At 40.3% G+C, this 21,829-nt stretch overlaps 3 protein-coding genes across 6 annotated transcripts in view; all 3 read left to right on the top strand.

Annotated features, from left to right (window-relative positions):
- Positions 1–1,066: 1,066 nt before the first annotated feature.
- On the top strand, positions 1,067–7,825 carry LOC306940907 (serine/threonine-protein phosphatase PP1-beta catalytic subunit-like). Its single transcript, XM_079526167.1, has 8 exons — positions 1,067–1,160; positions 1,932–2,063; positions 3,603–3,833; positions 4,315–4,419; positions 4,503–4,574; positions 4,956–5,107; positions 6,008–6,142; positions 6,988–7,825. The coding sequence occupies exons 1-8, from the start codon at positions 1,109–1,111 to the stop codon at positions 7,090–7,092; spliced, it is 984 nt and encodes a 327-aa protein (XP_079382293.1). The 5' UTR covers positions 1,067–1,108; the 3' UTR covers positions 7,093–7,825.
- Positions 7,826–9,975: 2,150 nt separating this feature from the next.
- LOC306940742 (3'(2'),5'-bisphosphate nucleotidase 1-like) lies at positions 9,976–16,877 on the top strand. Of its 2 annotated transcripts, none has more exons than XM_079525902.1 (9): positions 9,976–10,132; positions 10,797–10,918; positions 11,721–11,825; positions 12,797–12,904; positions 13,436–13,484; positions 14,731–14,822; positions 15,201–15,398; positions 15,568–15,673; positions 16,031–16,877. In XM_079525902.1, exons 2-9 carry the CDS (start codon positions 10,799–10,801, stop codon positions 16,180–16,182), a joined length of 930 nt encoding a protein of 309 aa, XP_079382028.1. In that variant the 5' UTR covers positions 9,976–10,132; positions 10,797–10,798; the 3' UTR covers positions 16,183–16,877. The 2 variants fall into 2 exon arrangements, with proteins under 2 accessions (XP_079382028.1, XP_079382029.1); XM_079525903.1 differs by having other exon boundaries at positions 9,979–10,095.
- grcc10 (gene rich cluster, C10 gene) overlaps positions 16,213–21,829 on the top strand; it is a 7,795-nt gene continuing 2,178 nt past the window's right edge. Inside the window, exons 1-4 of one of the 3 annotated variants that reach the window (XM_079525905.1) lie at positions 16,213–16,851; positions 18,653–18,829; positions 20,327–20,380; positions 20,802–20,978. In XM_079525905.1, coding sequence (XP_079382031.1) covers positions 18,769–18,829; positions 20,327–20,380; positions 20,802–20,978 — 292 coding nt within the window. In that variant the 5' untranslated portion in view covers positions 16,213–16,851; positions 18,653–18,768. Of the gene's footprint in view, positions 16,852–18,615; positions 18,830–19,565; positions 19,917–20,326; positions 20,381–20,801; positions 20,979–21,829 lie in introns of those variants that run through there. The other 2 variants (XM_079525904.1, XM_079525906.1) reach the window with 2 other exon arrangements.

Below are 21,829 nucleotides of genomic sequence, written 5' to 3'. Positions count from 1 at the left end.
GTAGGGGCCTGGGACCAGGTTGATGAGGGCCAATTGATGTGGTAGGGAATATTTTAAAGTTAATTCTCTTTAAGGGGTCAGTGAATATTTTTGGTGGACTGACTCGTGTGATGTGACGTGACGTGGAATCTGGAGCGCAGCATTGGTAAGCAAGCCGCAGCAGCTCTGAACATATACGTTTATACTGAGGATTTTAGAGGTGACGCCACGAAGGATGCTATTGCAGTAGTGTTGGATAAACAAAATCAGTAAATATACTGTGGTACAGGTAAACATTCTTAATTGAACCTGACAAGGAGGGCTAGACCCTATAAGATTAACAAATTGTTATGCCAAAGCAAAGCAAAGCAAAGTTACTATATTTACCCAGGGTAACTGGACTAAGCATCAGATACTTGTTTACAGCCAGGCCCTGCTCATAGAACATTTCATGGTAGTGCTTCAATGCCTTGCTCAAGGGCACTTCAGCAGGACATAGAGGAACGTTCGTGCTATATAGTTTGTATGAAAATGTTTTTGATTGTGTCACTGTCATTACCCTAACACTGCAACACAAGCTGCAAGCTTAATGCAGTAAGTGACCCTATGTGGAAGGACAGGACACTGTCACAGGACACTTTGCTGCCCCATACATTGTTTTATTTTCTCATCCGGAATTGCACATATCTGTAACACTTTTAAAACATTTTAAGACATTCTAACAAGATGTTTACAGTACCATATGATTTTGTTCATCCATACGCATGTAACGCATCCCATCTGACCCTGAACAGTAGCCTACTCAGTCAGTAGCCTACTCATCATGCACATGGTGCAAAAAACGTATAACAACCCCACCTGGTGTCTAAATGAATTAACGCAACAGATAAAAACAGCTGTGACATTCTTTATTTTTACGATTTTGAAATAGCCTTTCAATTTATTTATTTCATTTTAGAAATGTAGGCATATATTTGCAAACTCCACCTTTATTTATTTTTTCCATTTATTTCATTTCATTTCATTTCATTTCATTTCATTTCATTTCATTTTTCTGGCATCTAAACGTCGACGTGCATGCCTTGGCTACTACAGGACGTCACGTGCCCCGCCCACAGATGTCAAAAACATGGCGGAAAGCGAACTAAACGTTGACAGCATCATCTCTCGACTACTTGAAGGTAAAACGTAACCTTTTTCATGACGATTTTCCCGTCTGTTTTGTCTGTTCGTCTAGTATAACGTATGTTTATTGCACGCTTTACAGTTTTGGATGGTTAAAAACAAAGATTCAAAATGCATCGTCTTTCGTAACGTTGTCGCATTTGGATTTGTTGTTCAGCAACCAAATGGACCCTTGTCCCTATACCCATTTGTAATGAGACTGAGAGAGTTGAGTGTACTACAAACACATTTATATACTCTGATCGTTAAAGACGAGGGATTTGGGTGTGGTTGCCAAGTAGGTTTGAACAATATCATCTAACAATAATAAGATTCACACTATACTATACTATACTATACTATACTATACTATACTATACTATACTATACTATACTATTACTAATACAATCTTAATACAATCAAAGTTTTATTATTATTATTATTTTGCATGTTTAGCTATTCGATACTATATGCATCTAGCCTAGCCTTGGATCAGGACTATCATAGTTGTATTTTATCAAGTCTGATTTTTACTTTTGTATCTACATAGATAATATGCAAATGTCAATATCGATAATAAAATACATCTATAATAGCTTGATCCAAGGCTAATATGCATAACTAAACTGGCACAGTTGAAACATTCTCATATCATGAGCTTGTACGTATAATAACCATGATGTTATACTAGCTGATCATGCTATGAAACCATAATGTGATCTTTACCCGGTTGACTTGCTTTCCTGGTCATTTCTTATCACACTCATTGGACTTTTGCCTTTGATAGTGCGAGGATGTCGCCCTGGGAAAGTAGTGCAGATGACAGAGGCGGAGGTACGAGGACTTTGCATAAAGTCACGGGAGATCTTCCTCAGCCAACCCATCCTGCTGGAACTGGAGGCTCCACTCAAAATCTGTGGTGAGTACATGTCGCTACTTCCTGGTGAACAATATGGGTGCGTTCGGAAATTCGCACTGAGCGCACTGGTGTGCCCTCTTGTCGTTTGTTTATTCAGTGCACAGTGTGTTGTCATTCGAAAGTCTAGAGCGCTGCGCCCTGGGTGTGCTGAGTGCCCGCTCTGACTGACCCTACTCAGAAGTTGGGGTTGTTCAGTGTTCAGTGTGAACGCACCCAATATGACTTAAAAGAGGGCTCACATGTGATGCATCATATTTTATGGACCAAACTAACTTCAGTAACGTCTCCATATGTTTATGTTAACGGTAACGCTGAACTTCTCTAGTCAACATAACTGCCAACGTAATCAGTATACAGGCAGTAAATGAGACATATACAGTATACTGTACAGTGTCTCTGAATAACACATGTTACTGAGATTAACCACAAGGCCACTGAGTTGCCCTTTATGTTCTTGAAAAACAAACACCAGGAGATGTCTTAAAATGTTATGAATGTTATTCAAACTAAAAGTGTACTGATGTATCTAATTGAGGATGTCTCTATTTGTTAAACCACTTTTGTTGACTGGTGTGCCCCAGAGGTCTATTACTTGGTCCTCTCTTTTCTCTTCGCCGAAAAGATGCGTGAGGATAAAAATATCCCAAAGGATTGGGATATTTGGGGCCTAAATTATTATCTGTTTTTATTAAATCTATTAAAACTGGGTATCTGAACAGGAATTCATCATAAAGGAGGTAAAAAGGGAAAAGAAACATATACAGTGAGGGGGAAAAAGGGGTGGGAGGGGGGGGGATTCCGATTTTACGGGGGCCAGTTTCGAATTGCAGCCATCCGTAGGTGCCCTTTGAGAGCGGTTTTGAAGGAGTCAAGGGATTCGCATGTCTTAATGACTGTTGGTTCCACATTTTGGTGGCATAGGAGCGAAAATAATTTAGTCCCTTGTTTGTGCCGAATCTGGGTTGTACATGGTTCGTTGCACTCCCTCTGGTGTTGTGGGTGTGGACTTCGTTAACATTAAGGAAGTATCTAGACAGGTACATGGGTATCTTGGTGGTGTATCGAAGCTGTACTCTGTCGTCGACCCTAAGCCATTCCAGCCTGTCAAAGTGGGCAGGGGTGAGGTGGGTTCGGGGGTTGAGGCCAAGTAGGAGCCTGACCAGTTTGTTTTGGGAGGTCTGGATGCATTACGTTGTGACCTGAGTGTGGATAACTGTAAGTAAGTAAGTAAGTAGCCTTGCCGAGCCATGAGGCCCATAGGGCAGGAGCCTATCTCCTGTTTCTGTAGCGTGAGGCAGCTTGATGTACAAGTACACCCCCTGGACATGACGCTAGTATGTCGCAGGGACTTACCCCCAATCCAACCCTTGATGCTAAGTGTCAAGCAGGGAGGCACTGGGTCCCATTTTTACTTATGTTACTTTTTGTCTTTGTTATGACCCGGCCGGGGATTGAACACCGACCTCCCAGTCTCAGGGCGGACACCCTAACCACAAGGCCACTGAGCTGGTGGATAACTGTACTATGGCTCTTTTCCAGGTGACATCCATGGCCAGTACACAGACCTGCTGCGGCTGTTTGAGTACGGGGGTTTCCCTCCAGAGGCCAACTATCTGTTTTTAGGAGATTATGTGGACAGAGGCAAACAGTCCCTGGAGACCATCTGCCTGCTGCTGGCCTACAAGATCAAATACCCAGAGAACTTCTTCCTGCTCAGGGGGAACCATGAGTGTGCCTCCATCAACAGGATCTATGGCTTCTATGACGAGTGTAAGACGGGAAAACACAATACGATGATTTAATTGCTATTAAGGTTTTAAAAATACATCTGTTCATTTTTATATTTGGTGCTGATATTGATGATTTTGTTCTAGGCTAGTCCAATCTAGCAATCCAGTTAATTATGATGTACCATCCTAAGAACCATTCCCTAATGGACAATTTGTGGGAAATGTTATTTTACTCAAGAATGAGCTTTGGTTAGTGGCTTAATTGTGCAAAATAAGCAACTACATGCCCTAAAAGATCATCGATCGATCTCGTGATCCACACACTGTAAAATTATTTTTTTGAATTATTTTCATGATGTCGATAAATTGCTTTCCTGTAGAAAATCATACATTATCACATTCTGTGCTCAGCCAATCAAATCACCACATTCCATGGTACAAACACACAAAGCTGTGCATAGGAGAGGATAGCGCCCCTCAAAAATCCACAATTATCACCAACTGTGCTTCACTTCTTCCAGGCAAGCGCAGATTCAACATTAAGCTGTGGAAGACTTTCACCGACTGTTTTAACTGTCTGCCCATTGCTGCCATCATAGATGAAAAGATCTTCTGCTGCCATGGAGGTTTGTCAGTATGGTCTCTTATTGACATTTCATCATGGTGGTGTGATTTCAGTAGCTTTAACGCTGTCTTCTGTACTCGTCAGGACTGTCTCCTGACCTACAGTCCATGGAGCAAATCAGACGCATCATGAGACCCACTGATGTTCCTGATACAGGTTGAACATCTTCCCTTGCTGTTTTTACACTACACTACATATATTGACAACAACACTGTGATGCTCTGTCAGCTTGTATCTGCTAATTGTCTGCAGAACTTTTGCACCAGATAGGCTATTTTTTTCTTCTTTTTTTTTTGCCGCTTTCTTATATTATTTGACCAATGTTTGACCAGTTATTATAGTATTGTTTGTTGATTACTTTTGATACAGTAAATGGTATTTTTTCATTTAATTTCAATTTTTTTAGGTATTAAAAAGGTCCTTAAATTGTTACTGTCATCTGCTGACCCCCCCCTAAAATCATGTGGAGACCCACAGGTTGAGAACCACAGATCTAGTTTGTGTTCATGTCTGCCATCTACCTGCCTGTTGCTCCAGGTCTGCTGTGTGACCTGCTGTGGTCTGACCCAGACAAAGACGTCCAGGGCTGGGGAGAGAATGACCGGGGAGTCTCTTTCACCTTTGGAGCTGACGTGGTCAGCAAGTTCCTGAACCGACACGACCTGGACCTCATCTGCAGAGCTCATCAGGTAGAAAACACCTGCCGGCAATGAGACTGGATGCCATGAGTGTGATGTCTGTTTGACAAAATATCCTTTTGTAAAAGAAACCTGATAGGTTTAATTAAAAATCACACTTGTATGAAGTGAGGGGCGCTCACATCATCATACATCATCATATTCCGTGCTCAGCCAATCAAATCATCACATTACGTGGTACAAACACACACACACACACACACACACACACACACACACACACAAAGCTGGGCATAGGAGGGGATAGCGCCCCTCAAAAAAGTAGTGGGGTGGAAAAAAGCAAAGATATGGTAACTAAATCTGAATTCTACAGTGGATTTGCCTTTCTAAGTGCTGATTCGATTTACTAAATCAAACACTGTCTTGTAGGTTTGTATTAACTATTTTACCGTCATCACCGCCTCTCTGTGGCCAGTGGTGGCTGAATTGATACCGTTAACTTTAATGTTAACCGTCTTATTTTGAAAGCAGGAAGTGAATAATCGCTATGTAACAGGTCCCGTGAATGTTATTTAATTCACCCAAAACATACATTTTGTAACCGGTGATTGTTTATAGAAATGAGCCACAAATCAAGCTTGTTTTGATCAAGAAAGCAGCCTGGAAGAAGAATCTGAGATATTAGGATTCTAAAAACTCTGTTCCCATAGACAGCATAAGCCAACGGATATTTCACTTTTTGTGATGTTTTTTGAGTGTTACAGGCGCTAGCAGAACAGAGTTGTGAACCGTAATCAATATTATATATTTAAAAAAGCGGCAAAAGACGATCTCTGTGATGAGAGTCCAAGTAGGTAAACGGGTCAAAAGGCGATCTCTGTGGTATTTGAGTAAATAAACTCCTTCATAAATGTACAATATACATATTGTTGTATTTGGACAACCCCACAGGTTGTTGAAGATGGGTACGAGTTCTTTGCCAAACGACAGCTGGTGACACTGTTCTCCGCCCCAAACTACTGTGGGGAGTTTGACAACGCAGGTGGAATGATGAGTGTGGACGAGTCTCTCATGTGCTCCTTTCAGGTAAAGTTAGATTTATACTTGCAGTAAGGAGTGTGATGAATAATCAAATTGGTGATGCCACATTCATGCAGGTTGAGGATTTTATTTGCGGTATTTGCGTAACTTTTTCGTCACTAAATAATCAGCATTGTGACAACACTGATGCCAAAACGTCAGTACTCACAGCACTCACAGTTCCGTGAGTGCTGGTATTTGCCTTAGAGGCAAATAGACTTTTACTTCACTACAATTATTTGAAAACTTTTATTACTAGATTTTGATTATTATTACAAAACATACATTACCCACTTCAGCCCTTTTGCCCATTTGAAAAATGGCACAGATTTACAAGCTCCCAGTGCGTTGCAGCCTAGTATAGAGCCCTGGCAAGTGCAATATAGGTCATGGGCAAGTGCAATAGTATATATACTACTGATAATGAATTTGCACATGAACTTTGAACTCTTTGTCCCCCTTATTTTATCTATTTATCATTTTATTTGTGTATTTTATTAGTTTTTAATAGTGCTCTTATTAATGGATTGAGATGACTTGACTGGACTGGACTATGATGGACTAACAGTTTATGCCATGAAGTTTCCCCATCAGTGTTTGTTTCTTTCGTTGTCCTTTTTTGATACTGCTGTGGGTTATGGTTGCACTAAACGGAATTTCATTGTATGTCTCATACAGTGACAATAAAGATCGTATCTTATCTGAGGGAGTATATGTTAAAAAAATAATATATATATATATATATATATATATATATATATATATATATATTCAGTCTTTCATGTATATGGATGAAATTAAGCATCCTTTGAATGGTGATGTAATTCATTAACCATCACCATGTCTTTCAGATCCTAAAGCCATCAGAGAAAAAAGCAAAGTACCAGTACGGAGGCGTTAATTCCGGGCGTCCTGTCACCCCGCCTCGTACTGCTCAAGCCCCCAAGAAGAGGTGAAGCAACTTCCCACAAATCTTCCTCCTTCCTTCCTTCTCTCCCGGGCAATATTCTGCCTTTCCTGGCTGTTTCTAACGCTCCAGCCCTCTCTTTCTCAGCTTCGTGTATAGACATTTACTGTATTTATTTACTGAGTGGTTGTTGTTTTTTCTTTGCTTGTTGGTATTTTTATGAATATGTAACAGTGTTTCTTTTCTTTTTTTAATGTCATAAAAGTAATGTGTTGCTCAGTCCTCATGGTTGCATACAGTAGTTAAGCAATACTAAACCAACCTTTCGGAATGAGCAACATGTTTGGAAAGGACAGGACGTGATGCTTCTATCTGCCTTGAGATAATAACCCATTACCATAGTGACTTTGTGAATGTGTGTTTGCATGTGTGATTGAGATGGGTTTCTCACCCGAGCCAATGTAAAAAAAATACATTCTTCCAGACCACTGGGTCAGATGTTCCCTGGCTTAACTTTATTCTGCCAATGAGCGTCATTACTGACATTGTCCTTCCACATATTTTCTGTAATTTAGTACAGTTGTTGCAGTATTGCTGGTTTGACCATGGTGTTATGTTGTTGGCCTCAAGAATGTTTCTTCTCCATGGTAATAATGAGACTGTATGATTTTCTAAGTTTGAGTGCAATAAATATTGCTTAAAAATGTGTGTTTGTGTAAACATATCTGTAGAGGCCAATAAGTTATTATATACAAAGTGTAATAAAAAGCTTATAATTGCCATGGACTGTCTCAAAAGGATCTTCCCATAGGTGTTCCATATTAGACTGCTGGATTATGAAACGCTGGTGGATCCATACTAGCTACTATTACTAGCAGTCTGTAAGGGGACAGAAATTTGTATTTTAACCTTGTGTGACACAGGTGCAATCTTTTCATTGTTAGATTAACAAGCAATGGCTGAACAGAACAGCTACACTGGGTTAAAAATAGCATTTCCTGTAAGTGTGAAACAGTCCTGCTGAGTGTGCAGAAAGTGAGGGGAGAAAAAAGTGTTAAGTAGATCAACTGAGGAGACTCAAGGCAACCTGACAAGTAGTTCAATAAAATAGACAAAGCTGCCAGTGCACCACAGGCCAAGTGGAGAAGAGAACATCTTCTGTGACTACATTGTGCCACTGCTTTACATTCCCACCTAGTGGTATAAAGTACATTTTCATCCCACAAATGATTTTTGAGTGGTGCAACCACTCCCTTACGGAGCTATGTGTGTGGCTGGGCACGTGGGTATGAGCACGAAAATAGCATGGTTGTTTTTCACCACCTGTGCGCAACCTAACACACACGCACATATTAACTGTATATATGATGATTTCGGTTCAGAAATGCCAACATTGCCAACATTTTCACATCTAAACTAAAAGGTCATCTGTACTATAAAGGTTGAGTATTCTGTTCTCACATAACTTCTGCACTATAAAAGGTTAAGTATTCTGTTCTCGCATAACTCATATGCCTTTGTGGCACAGCCAATATGATGGTTTATAAACTGAAGGTTTAGGGTTGGAAACTGCTATGGAACTTTTTCACACTCCAACTAAACTATAAAAGGTTAAGTAATTCGTTCTCACTTGCATCTTCCATGCCAGTGTGGCTCAAGAAATAAAGTCAGGGGTTTATAAACCAAAGGTTCTAGGTTAAAATCTCAGAAACATCTCAATAAACTAAAACAAAATGACAAAATCAAACTGGTGACTAAAATCAGATTTAAAAAAATGCCTCGATAAAAGCTAAAACGGCCATCAGAATTGATCAGATCAAACTGATTAAAGAAAAATGATAAATGCCTCAATAAACTAGACCAGTTGTCTAATCAAACTAATAATATGGAACAACGGGATAAAAAAATAAAATGCACAAGAACACCACTTTGTTCCCTCCCTCCTACCAGAGCCAAAAGAGAGTGAGGAGCGAGGTGGGCTCACCTTACAAAGATCAAAAGTAAAGATTCACCAGGCCTTTCACATTGATGAAATGTTTGAGGTTATATTATATTTAAGGTTGAAGGGAGAGGTGAAAGGTCAAAGGTGAACATCCACACACAGCAAACACATCTCCCCTGCCTGACAGAATAACCAAACCTAGGCTACAGAGATATACACCCACTGAGGAATACCGTAGGAACATATGTACACTTCACCAATATAACCAATAACTGAATCATTAGGGGAAAACCACTCATTTTTAACATTGAACTATGTCATTAATATACCCTAGAGTTGTTGTGTAGAAGTAATATATTAGGCCTACAAACAATTCAGGTAGAAAAACACCTCCACCATCTCCACCATCACATGACCCCAAGTTCTAGACCTCCAGTTCTAGGCTAAACAGAATTTATTACTTCTACACAACAACTCTAAGGTATATTAATGACATAGTTCAATGTTGAAAATGAGTGGTTTTCCCCTAAGGTGTTTAAGAAAGATATTTACTTACAAGGGCAGCTATCAACTGGTAATAGTGGCCTGCGCTCTGCTGTGATTCTAGAAGACTGTCAATGTTTAGCGGAATAAAATGCTACAGATGGGAAAAGATACTTTTAGTGTGGGCAGGTGAAATATTATGTAATACTTTTTAGTTTCTAAAAGCAAGCCAAGTGTCGACTGTCAAGTCTAGGCAGTTCTCTTTACATAACACATTATTTGTATTATTGTTACTATTATTATTATTATTATTATTATTATTATTATTATTATTATAGGCTAATATATTATATTATATATTATATTATATATTATATTTGTGTGTGTGTGTGTGTGTGTGTGTGTGTGTGTGTGTGTGTGTGTGTGTGTGTGTGTGTGATGGGGGAGATGATTAAAAAACGTGGGAAACACTCAGTGGTCTAACTCTAACTCTAACACATCGGGCACTAAGACCAAGTAACCACCAAAACTAGTGTGTGGGCTACTTCCGGGTTGGGTACAGTCAAGTGAAGTCCACGCTTATATATATACTCTATGAGTCCACGGCACGCCAGCAGTCATCAAACGGTACTTGTTGTAAACTTGTAACATACACTGAGCACAGGCAAGTCACAATCTATCTATTCTTTTATTTACCAACGATTACTAAACCACTCACTGCACTGCCACATGTAATGCAATGAGAGAGGCTGCCAATGCCATACAACGTCATTATAATATAGTGTGACTGAATGAAATGAATCATGTACAATAATGCCTCAATGAGTGTGTAATACAATACTTATCTCTGGCTCTTGCGAAATTATTTCTGTCCTGAGTGACCATTTATTATAACCTCCCAGGTCAGCTGTTATTCATTCATTCGTGATATTACAGTTTGTCACAGTGTCCTTTGTCCCAACCCAGGGGTGTGTGAGTGCGAGTGTGCAGCATGCATGTCTTTTGTTTTATGGACTTTCTGTAGGCCTCTTGTCAAGGGACCCCCGGGCCCCGTCTCAAAATGTGTTGTGTCAAGGAAGGACCCCCAGTAAACTTCTCCCCCATACTAGATATACGCAGTGGTACCATTTGGAGAGATAACAACAGGCAAACACCGATCAAAATAACAATTCTACATTCTCTAATTGTGTAGACTTATTGTAAATTAAGTGATGCAGATGATTAACAATAATTTAACTCTTGAGAGCATAAAATGAAGTCAAATGGACCCGTAAGACATGCTGCTGTGAGTGCTGTCTGTCTCCTCCTGACTCTCCTCTATCCATCAGCAATGTCTGGAAACCCTGCAGTGGTGATGCGAGTGGTGGCCTCTGCCTATGCTGTGGCTGAAAAGGCTGGCTCCATTGTGAGGAGCGTCCTCCGCAGTGGAGAGCTTGGTATTGTGCAGAAGGTGGGAGCAGATTCCAAATACTTTCTAGTATTTTAGAATCTATGTCATTGATGTCAATAAAGGAGGCAACTACGGTATAGGGCTCTGCAACTGTCAATTATTTTATAATTTTATAATATTGTATTGATTACTTTTTTTGATATGTTTCATAGTTTATCAAATCGATTTGATGTTGTTTGATTAATAACTGTTGCACCTCTGGAGGCAAAAATGCTGTGCATAGAAATGGCACCAAGTCACGAGAATCACTCAATGAATGGATGTAAGAATTTAAAATTATTTTTGCCCTTTTGATTTTAAACAATAAGGTAGGAAATAGGAATCATAACCCAGTTACACTCATTTGGTGTATTTAGAAACATCTGTCTTTCGGGGACACGGTGGCACATTCATTTGTGCTGTCGCCTCACAGCTAGAAGGTCCTGGGTTCGATTCCCACTGGGGACGTTGTGGGCGCTGGGGGCATGTTCTCTCCTCCGCATCATCAGTGGCAGTGCCCATACCCGAGGTGGGCCTTTCTGTGTGGAGTTTGCATGTTCTCCCCGTGTCTCCTAGGGTAGGATAGGGTAGGGTAGGGTAGAGTAGAGTGTCTCCCTCCTTGGACCACAAAAAACATGCAGTAATCCAGGTCTCTAAACTGCCTGATGGAGGGGAAAGGAACTGGTTGGAATATAATAATAATAATATTAAATATAATATAATAATAGAATAAATGTTTTTACTTAAAGGCCAGGTATTAGAAAACAACAAAAAATGACATTTCTCTGCCAAACGTAGTTTTTCTTTGTATTTCCATGCACAGACTGGGGTTAATGATCTGCAGACCCTGGCTGACAGACTGGCCCAGCAAAGCATCTGTGCCTCACTATCTAGACGCTTCCCTAAACTCACCATCATTGGGGAGGAGGTGAGTCTGTAAATTAGGGATGACACTATCCATTATTTTCTTTGCAATGATTCTATTGATTACTTTTTTTTTTATTAATCCAATGATTTAGAAGCATACCTCTTATTTATATTTTGTTATTTTTTTTATATAAATTGGCCCAATTATTTTTTTTCAAAAACGTTGTCGTACAATGTTGTCACACAATAGTGCCGTACAAAAGTAGCAAAAATAGGCCTGGGCTCAGCGGTCCAGGCACCTTGGCTGGTAATCCAGTCTGGCAGTGTGCCGCGGGCTCGACCACCGATCCCGACGGCCCCCACGGCATGTCACCCCCCCATCTTTCCCAATTTTCTGTCAGCCTGTCAAGACCCCTTATTGTTTTTGTACGGGTTCCGCCATTTTTCGCAGTTTTGGCAGTTCTGTGCTGCCGTTTTCCACAAAATTTGGTAATATGTGAGAATCGCTCAAGAACTGAAGCTCACAGTCATTTGTCAAAGGACCTCTGACATTTAGATCTCCCAATGAATGAATTATATGATCTGTCCACTTATTTACGTCCAAAAAGTGACATCAAAGATTTTTGTAGCCTGGTTAACCACTCGAGCGTCTGGCCTGTAACAGGCAAAGTGAAATCGCATTTCTATTTATTTGTGTGGACTCGGAGTCTCGACCCTGCTAATGCATGGTTGGCTGCAGGAGTACAGCGTTGACAGACAACCCCTTCAGCATAACAAAAAAGTGGCGTCATCTCCAGTCTCCAACCAGCTATTTAAAGAGGAGACGCTGTGAAGAGAGGGGCTTTTATGGCTTGACCTCGTCTTATCACTGCTTGCAGCTATATTTATAAAAATAAAATTATAATCGATCATAAATCCTTCCTTCTGGAAGTATGTGCGCCATGATGTTGTAGGTTGTGCTCTATAATTATTATTATAGAGCACTTTTTTGGGTGTTTTTTTTGTGTAGTTTTAACCTTTCATATACGGTAGGACCTTCCAGACGAGGAAGCAAAGGAAGACCTTATAGAAGATGGCCAGGCTGAAGACATCCTCCAGAAGACCTGCCCTGTGCAGTACAGTGATGTCAAAGAGGAGGAGGTAACAGTAAAGAGCATTAGCAATAGAGCCAGGCTGATATATCGGTCTGGTTGATATAACTGCCATTGACTTCTTTGATGACAATTATGCAGCTAATGTGTCCTGAGGTTTTAACTCTGCGTCCCATTTTTGAGCAATTTTAACAATATTCAGATATTTTTTTAAAGGCTGATTTACAAGCTCACAACGTGACACATGAGGTTGTAGAAAGTTTTGGAATAGGGTTTAAATAAAATGTTTTTTGTTTATTTTAGGGGCCCAGCTTTGTGTGTCTGTGTGTACCACGGAAATGATTTGATTGGATGAGCATCAAGTCAAGATTCTAATATCAGGAGGGGCATCGAACCCAAAAATCTGTCAGATAAAGAGAGTGAGCCTATTTCGTATGGGCAGTTTACAAAGTATAGTTTTATAAATAAAAATGTACCAGTGTTGCATCCTACACATTGCAAAGGATGGCTAGTGATATATAATTTAAGCAACATTATTATTATAAAATTTAATACGGTTTCTGAATGTGTCTTCTCTTAGCTGGTTGTGTGGGTTGATCCCCTTGATGGCACAAAAGAATATACAGAAGGTAAGCACTTCACCTGTTCATTACATCTGTGCATGCACGTGTGTGGTGTGCATGCATATTTTCGGCCCGGTGAGCTGAGACTGTTTAGTGAATCATGAAGCTTGTGGTCTTGATGCTTAATGGACATTTTCTGTCTGTTTACCATTGCATTGGCTCTCATATCGTGTCTGACACTTTCAGAACACATCCATTCCAGGCTTTATTGCATGTGGCCTTAGCAACTATAACTGTAGTAATATTGCTGAAAATTATGGTCTGTAGTTTGAGGGCAGTAATGTTAATGTTTATTGGCAGATGTTTGACACTGTAGCAGATACGACATTTATGATGTAAATGACACTACATCATAATGTCATTAATAGAAGAAGGATGCAACATTTTGTTTATCTATTAGTCAAATGTACATAATGTCAACACTCAACAGAAGATTGCTGACATATCAGGAAAGTCCATCCATGGAGACAGTTTCAGCTCACAATTCTTGGAAATCTTGTTTCTCACAGGAGAATTTGTTAGTACCTGCGTGGAAGTGTTACTGATACATTACTGGTAGCTTGGCCGAGTGCACCAAGCCGCCAACTTACCGGCAGCAAACTAGAAGCCTGTATGTTTTATCGACACGTGTTAAAGTCATTTTTTCCCTTTACATTAGATCTTTTTTCTCCCTCTACGTTTTAATTGAAAATCTTTTCTGGGGACTGGGGAGTAATTTGGGGTTTTTCAGTCTGCATTTTTGCACTTAGATTCAGGACTGATTATAAAGATTTTTCCCTCTCTTTATTCCTGTCTATTCCTGCATTATCTTTCTCTTCTGTGCCTCTCTTTTCATTTCATTCTTGTTGCCCAGCTACAAAGCGTCTGCATCTCCCAGATGACCCCCAGATGCCCCTGAGAGGGTCGAACAGCTCTCAGCTTCGCAGTACTGCTCTGTGTATGGCAACAGAAGGCACTGGGACTGTCTGGGAGGGACATGTTTCTGTCTAGATAATAGGCTCATACTGGGCAGGGGAAAAGGGCATCTTCAATGAAAGGCCTCCAGGGAAGACTAGCTAAAATATGTCATTTTATAGTATACCCTTTTAAGTGTATCTTCTTTATGTCCTCCATCTGCAAGCTGTCATAATACTTGCCTACTCACAGTAGGAAGACAATTCTACAAAAGTATATTTACAATGATGTCAACTGTTTAGTGTTTAACATACTTTGTTGAAGTCCCTCTACTGAATGTCTCGTCTTTTAAATGCAGGGCTCCTGGATAATGTGACTGTACTCATTGGCATTGCATATAAAGGCAAAGCCATCGCTGGTGTCATTAACCAGCCATTCTACAACTACCAGGTACAGTTGCACTGGAGTAGGGTCTATTGGGCCACCTGGGCCGTGGCCCTATCAGTTTAGAGTTGGCCCAGTCTAACTTCAAAAAGCCCTTCACCCCCTGTGTATGCAAATTTCTGTTAGTAGCGAACCACAGCAAGCTGCCTTTGTTTTAAATGGTCCACCATTAGCAATTCGGCAAAACCGTTCACACATATTGCCGGAGTTGCGCTGACCCCACCCACCCCCCCCACCCGTGCGTGCGTGCTCCCGATTCTAATTTGCCCAGTCAATAATTTAATCCACACTACGCCCTTGTACAGTAGTAGTAACATAAATGGAATGATACTGCAAGTGTGTCTTGAAAGCATTCCCTCAGACCTTCCACTCGTGTGTCCTTAGCTTGGAGCAGAGGCAGACTTAGGGAGAACTCTGTGGGGAATACCGGGACTTGGAGCGTTTGGATTTCAGCTTCAGGAGGTCCCAGGTGAAAGACGCATCATCACTACCACCCGTTCCCATAGCAACAAGATAGTGACAGACTGTGTGGATGCCATGGAACCTCATGAGGTCATTAGAGTGGGTGGAGCAGGAAATAAGGTCAGAAGATGAATTTTAAGTTGATGTGCATGAATTGCAATAGTCAATCCTTAAAATAGTCATCAAAAATAATTATATTCATCAGTGGTCATTGAGTTTGAGTACAGTTAATTTCATGACTGAACTGAAGCACATGCTTGCTTGCATATTCCTCATCTGATCTGTGCAGATTGTTCAGCTGGTTGAGGGGAAGGCCTCTGCCTATGTCTTTGCCAGCCCAGGATGCAAGAAATGGGACACATGTGGTCCTGAAGCAATCCTGCGAGCCGTGGGAGGTAGGAAAAAAATAAAACCTTCCCACATATTAAAACCTGCAGTTCTGTCATAGTACCAACTTGCCAAATGCGTATTATTGCTTATTATAAAAAGTATCCCAATACATAGTCCACATAAAACAGTAAATTGTATTGGTGCCATCAATGTGTAAAAAATAAATATCACAAAAATATATTATTTAGAAATACGTTTTTACAAACAAGCTGCATGTATGCTGTTGCTTCTTCTACTATATACATGGGAATTCAGATTATTTTCTGTTCTTGCTATTGTGACACGGCTTGCACACAATTAACCAAGTGATTTATCTTTTGTTCGTAAATATTTATTTGGTTCCTCATTATTTACCTCTGCAGGAGAACTAACAGACATGCATGGCAATGCATACAGCTACCATGCTAACGTTAAGCACATGAACTCTGCCGGGGTCCTTGCTACACTGCACAACCACCAGTACTATGCCAGCAGAGTGCCACAGTCAGTGCTGCAAGCCCTCACGTCAGACTGAGGTCAAATTCAGACTTTGTGGTGCTGCAGGGACTCAAAACACTCAACAGTTTATATTGAGAAAGAAGGTTCCTGTGCAAAGGGACGTGTGAGATCTCCAAATTACTTTATTTTTTATAAAATCAATTGTGTGTTTGTCTATTGCGAGACTGTTTTGTGGAAGAATGGAATATTGGTGGTTGAAAGTAAGGAAAAATCACCATACTGTGAGCTTTGACTTCTGAAGAGCATGAATTTTCACATTCCATAGAGCAAAATTAATAACCCCTTCATTGTATGTTAGCCTGTCAAATCATTGCAATTCTCAGGATACTGACCAGGACTAAGACAATAATGTATAACTTAAATCATCCTATAATTGATCGATTTGATATGCTGCATGCCATGAGTATACAGACTTGGTATTCTTTATTCTGCTAATCAGATAAGTTTTACAAACTAGATGAAAACCTTATAGCCACCAATTATTACTTCAACCTCAAATATGACCTGGCTAAAACCATAGAGTTGAATAAAATGCATCAGCAGCAGTAGTAGAAAGAGGAAAACATTTTGAGGCTTCAGAGGTTGAATGAAGCAAATGTAATTAGGTTGATTGAGAACATGTGGCAAGAGTTCATAATTCAGAAATACTATGGTCCTTTGTTTGTCTCCTGTTGTGCTATCATCAGTAAGTAAATATCTTTGTTAAACACCTTTAGTAATGATTCAGTTATTGGTTATATATTGGTGAAGTGTATATAAATTATGTTCCTAAAGATGGTTTTGAACAAGAACCTAAATGTGTCTTAATGAACCCTGATCATCAGTGGGTGTATCTGTAGATTGTTATTCTGTTGTTGACACTTTGCTTGCTTTTAGAAACTTGACATTTATTTCACCCTTATTTATTCCCAAACATCTTGAAAAAAGAAACAATGGGGTAAGGCGTGTCTAAAAGGAAAATATTGTAGTATAGTAGTTGGGCAAAGAAATAAAAACAAATCTGATTTTTATTGCCAACACCAAAAGTATCTTTCCCCATCTAGAGCATTTTATTCTGCTAAACAGGTCGGTCTTGTAGAAACACAGGCCACTATTACCAGTTGATGCCTTGCCCCTTTAAAACATTGTAACGTTATTATCAATGTACCTTGCCAGACAGACGGTCAAATGTGAAAAAGTTGGCATCACGTACATTAATTTACCACACAGAAGGAAAGAAAATACAAAATTGTTATTCAAATTAGTTCCCCTCCCCCAACAATCTAAATCTAAATGTGGTTTTGCTTCACATAGTCCATGTCCTGGTTCAGCAATAATGTTCTTTACAACTTCTAAAAGGACAACGTTGGTATGACTGCACTCCATTCTCTCATGACACAAATAATGCACTTGAGCATATCACCATCAGGCAGAAACCTTGTTATCTCCATATTTCAACCTTTTCCCCACAGATTAATGCCGTCCATCGTACAAGCGTGTCAAACAAAAGGAGTGAAAATAGCTGATCTACGACAGATAATCTCAATAAAATAGGTGTTTTATGACATACAATGTGAGGCACAAGGCTCAACCTAGGGTATTAAAGTGGACAAAATGCAGTGTCCAGCTGTCCTCTCCATTAACCATTTAAACCCTATATTGTTGTTGTCGGGCAGAAACGTCATGTTAATGCCTTACTTCGTCATACAAGTGTCTCGCAAAAGTAGTGAAAATACTACATATATCTACAAGCTCCCAACACGTCTGGTCGGCTATTTTCACCATTTTAAAATATCTTTTCAAATAACAAAGGAACAGCTTTGTACAAGGTTTCCACCCTACGGCAACAATATACTTTCTTGCCTGGGATCCCCTCCTTTTTCCCTCTTCACCTCACCACCTACTCAAGTGTCACAATGCAATGCATTATGAGCAAGTAGAGTTTCACAGAATGTGTGCCTATGACATGCCCAGAATAGGGATACTAGGGTTAATCAGATTAGTTGAATCCATGACAAATCATTAATCCCATTATTTCACAAAAAAAAAAAAACTAAATGAAGGGGTAAACATCTAGTTAAGCCTAACTGAGGCATGAATTGTGTGATGGGGAATCCAACTACCGGTAAATATGTCATCCATGTCTTACACACTGGTAGTGCCAGTTCCTTTCCTGTCATCTTGGTCCTTGACGTCACCTGGTTGGCTGTTGTGTCATGACGTGTCTATTTTTTTTGTTTGTGAAACTTTGTGTATGAAATTGCTTCAAGAAATAGACAGACATTTAATGTAAATTTACCATTAGTTACATTATTGTGTGAAACCAATTTCACTGGTCTGTTTGATCTGTATGGATTTATAGTATGGTCATCAATCACTGAAAATATATATCCCAATCGTTAAAGATGTGTGAGGCTATCAGCCGACTTTACTTTTCCACTTGAGCAAGTGATTTCATCTAGCAGCCAGTAGACTGTATCCCATTTCTCCTTCCAATTGCTCTGCAGTAATTGTGCCCAGGATCGGCTGGCAGTCTGGGTTGAAGACAGAATAAGCGCTCATCTCTCCAGGTTTGCGTTCAGCCGGGCTCCGGAATCCTTCATAGAGCCAGTAGAACAGGGAGATGATGAAGAAGGCCATGCCAAAACCCAGTTCAGCAAACAAGCCAAGAAGAACCAGCCACAGTAAGACCTTTAACAGAGTCAGATTTGTGAATGCAAACTGTCTTGTTTTCAGCCACCGGCCCAGGGCACTGTCCAGCAGCCAATCTGGACCATCCTAGTGAGGACATAACAGCATGTCATGTCAAATACAGCACATCTGTAGTCTAGATGAAAATGAGCAAAATACTTACACGTTTGTTTAACTGTGGTATTGGGGCCCACAAATGGGACACATGTCCAGCTCAGTTGAACCACAAGAGCACTATGTTTTGATGCACATTTTTTTTAATAATCTTTGACTTATATCAGGGGCACCATAAAGGGGATCTTCAATGGTCATGGATCCTGGAACAGGCCCGCTTTTTAAAGAAATTATAACACAAAAGTATTGTATGGTGGGTGTGACTACTGACTACTACACGATGGTTATCAAAACGTCTCGTGGTGTGGATCACAGTGGAAATGGAATTCCATCAATTCATCTATTGTGCCAGCCCCTATGTATCACCATTTAACTTACCTTGACTTGATTCTTCTCTCCGGAAATGAGAGGCCTAGTGTCTTCTTCCAGTTCATATTCTTGTTCTTGCTCTTGCTCGACAGCTTTAAATTCACTTATTGCACTGGCGGATGCAGCAGATGTGTTCTCTTCCAGCATTTCTGTTTCTGGTCGTTGAACAGTACAGTCACTACTTGTCACAGCATTGGTAGCCCTCCTACGAGCTCTGAATTCTGCAAGCTTCTGCTCCATAACATAAGCTAACAGCTGGGTGTAAAACCGCTCTGTTTACGTGGCGGTGGGAAGACAGCTGCTGCTAACACACATTCAAGCTCCGTTAATCAACAGTAATAACTTAATGTTTCATAGCATTTTTTTGAACGAAATACGGTTGGTTATCCTCCTCAATGCAGAATGCAGATCCAATATATCAGACAATGATTGTACACGAGGACATATCCACTGTTGGAGGTTGTTTACCTTTCATTTCAGTTTGCACCTGAAAGCAGAACGTTAGTGTCGTAAATAATCACATTTTGCCGCAAACATAGCGTTTTACGACAGATTTTTATTTACCTTCCTGGGCTAGGTCGTTTTCATCTTGGTGTGGTGAGTTGTCTACTTCATTACTTATAAAATATAATGTAACACATTTCATGATTAACGGGTTTACCGTATCTAAACAGCTCATTTGACAGCACATAACCTCATATAGGTTGCTTAGCTCGATAGAGGAAGCTCAGCTGACCCTGATAACTAAATGCATGTATGGAAGAAAATGTAGTTCATATATTTTAGCTTAAAGGCTAACCGTAAAAAAATAAAATAAAAACGTTTGTGAATCTGTTGGCTATATCATCTAGCCGTCAATCATGGTGGTGTTGTGATGTTCCCAAAGGCATTGTCAATTAACCAACAACAAACCTAGATGTATTCCGCAAATTGCGGCTACAGTAAGACTGTGTTTACTGCATGTTTATACCTTAAAACACTTGTCATGTGTCATTCTTTTCCCACAGACATGGCCTCAGCCCCAGCACAACAGCCCACCCTTACTGTTGAGCAGGCAAGAGGTCAGAATGAAGTGCTTGGTTTGTTTCTATTTTCCAACACCATTGCCAACACAATGATTTGTGTTTTAATCAGACAAATGAAAAACAGTTCATGTGTCTGCCGTGAATCGTGATGGTGCTAAAAATAATACTACATAACACCTTTGCTACTACTGTAATTATATATAATTATAAATGAAACCCTAATCATTGTACACCGTTTTATTGTTTTTTTTAAACTACTTTATTATGAAGTGCTTTGAAAAAATATATACAATTGTGTTCAAATATTTTTTTTAATTAATTTTCAAAATGAAGCAATGAAAAAAAGACATTACAAAAGTCACAATTTCAAAGCATAAAACAGAAAAAGAAAAGTAAAATGTATTTTTCTCTTTATCATAATTTTGAAGCAGAGGAATTGTTGATGTTTGTGTTGCAGTGGTGCTTAGTGAGGTCATCCAGGCATTCTCTGTCCCAGAGAACGTGGCACGGATGGAGGAGGCGCGAGAGAGTGCCTGTAATGACATGGGCAAGATGCTGCAGCTTGTGCTCCCTGTCGCCACTCTGATTCAACAAGAGGTCATCAAGGCCTATGGCTTCAACAATGAAGGAGAGGGTGAGTCAACACCCCACACCCCTTGGCTATGACCTGACGAAGATGTAACTGAAACATCGAAACGTTGTCGCTTTTTACCTGCACCCTGTTAATAAAGTAAGGGCCTAAATTGTCTGAGCTGCTCCAGTGCCTCCTTCTCTCATGATACCTGTCCTGCTTCTGAGATGCACTAGACTGGCCTGCCATAGGCTAGAGTTGCGGTTGGAACTCCCTTCTGCATACCCCACAGCCTGTCTCAGGACATTAATTACAACTTATATGGGGAGAAAGTATAAAAACCGGCACACTCATATGCTGCAGTGTAATTTATTGACGTTTCAAGCCAAGGCTCTTCGTCAGGTCAAACAACTATAAGTTATATGGGTGCTTGACATTATCATTACTTGTTGTACCATATACTGTATAATGTGTATGGACTGGACAAGAACCCCTTTCAGGGGCATCCAGAGATTTGACTCCTGCACGGTGCATTCAGCTTGGCTGGGCACTACAACAAACGGTATGCCTTTTCAGTGTGGAGCAGAACTGAGAAGGACAGTGTTTACCTGCACACGTTATGTGCCCTCTCTCACCGCGGGCACATTTGAGCCGACAGGCGGAAAAGGGAAAAGGAAGCTGACGCCCGACGTCATTCCGGCTTTTTAGACAGCTAGGGGATGGAAAAAAAGCTCCACCCCCGCGGCTGACTGCCGCGGAGGTGAGCGTTTCCGGGAATCTGTCCGCCGCGGAGGTGGAGCTTCTTTTCCATCCACCAGCTGTCTAAAAACTCGGAAATGACGTAAAATACAGCTTCTTCTGTCCGCGCATGGAATCTAAAGTGTGCTTAGGCCCTCTGTGACACCATTTGTCAG

This window comes from Electrona antarctica (genome assembly GCF_951216825.1).
Source record: "Electrona antarctica genome assembly, chromosome: 17".
NCBI classification, from domain to species: Eukaryota; Metazoa; Chordata; class Actinopteri; order Myctophiformes; family Myctophidae; genus Electrona; species Electrona antarctica.
The sequence above is the reverse complement of the archived record's forward strand: the minus strand, read 5'-3'. Positions and strand labels throughout refer to the sequence as shown.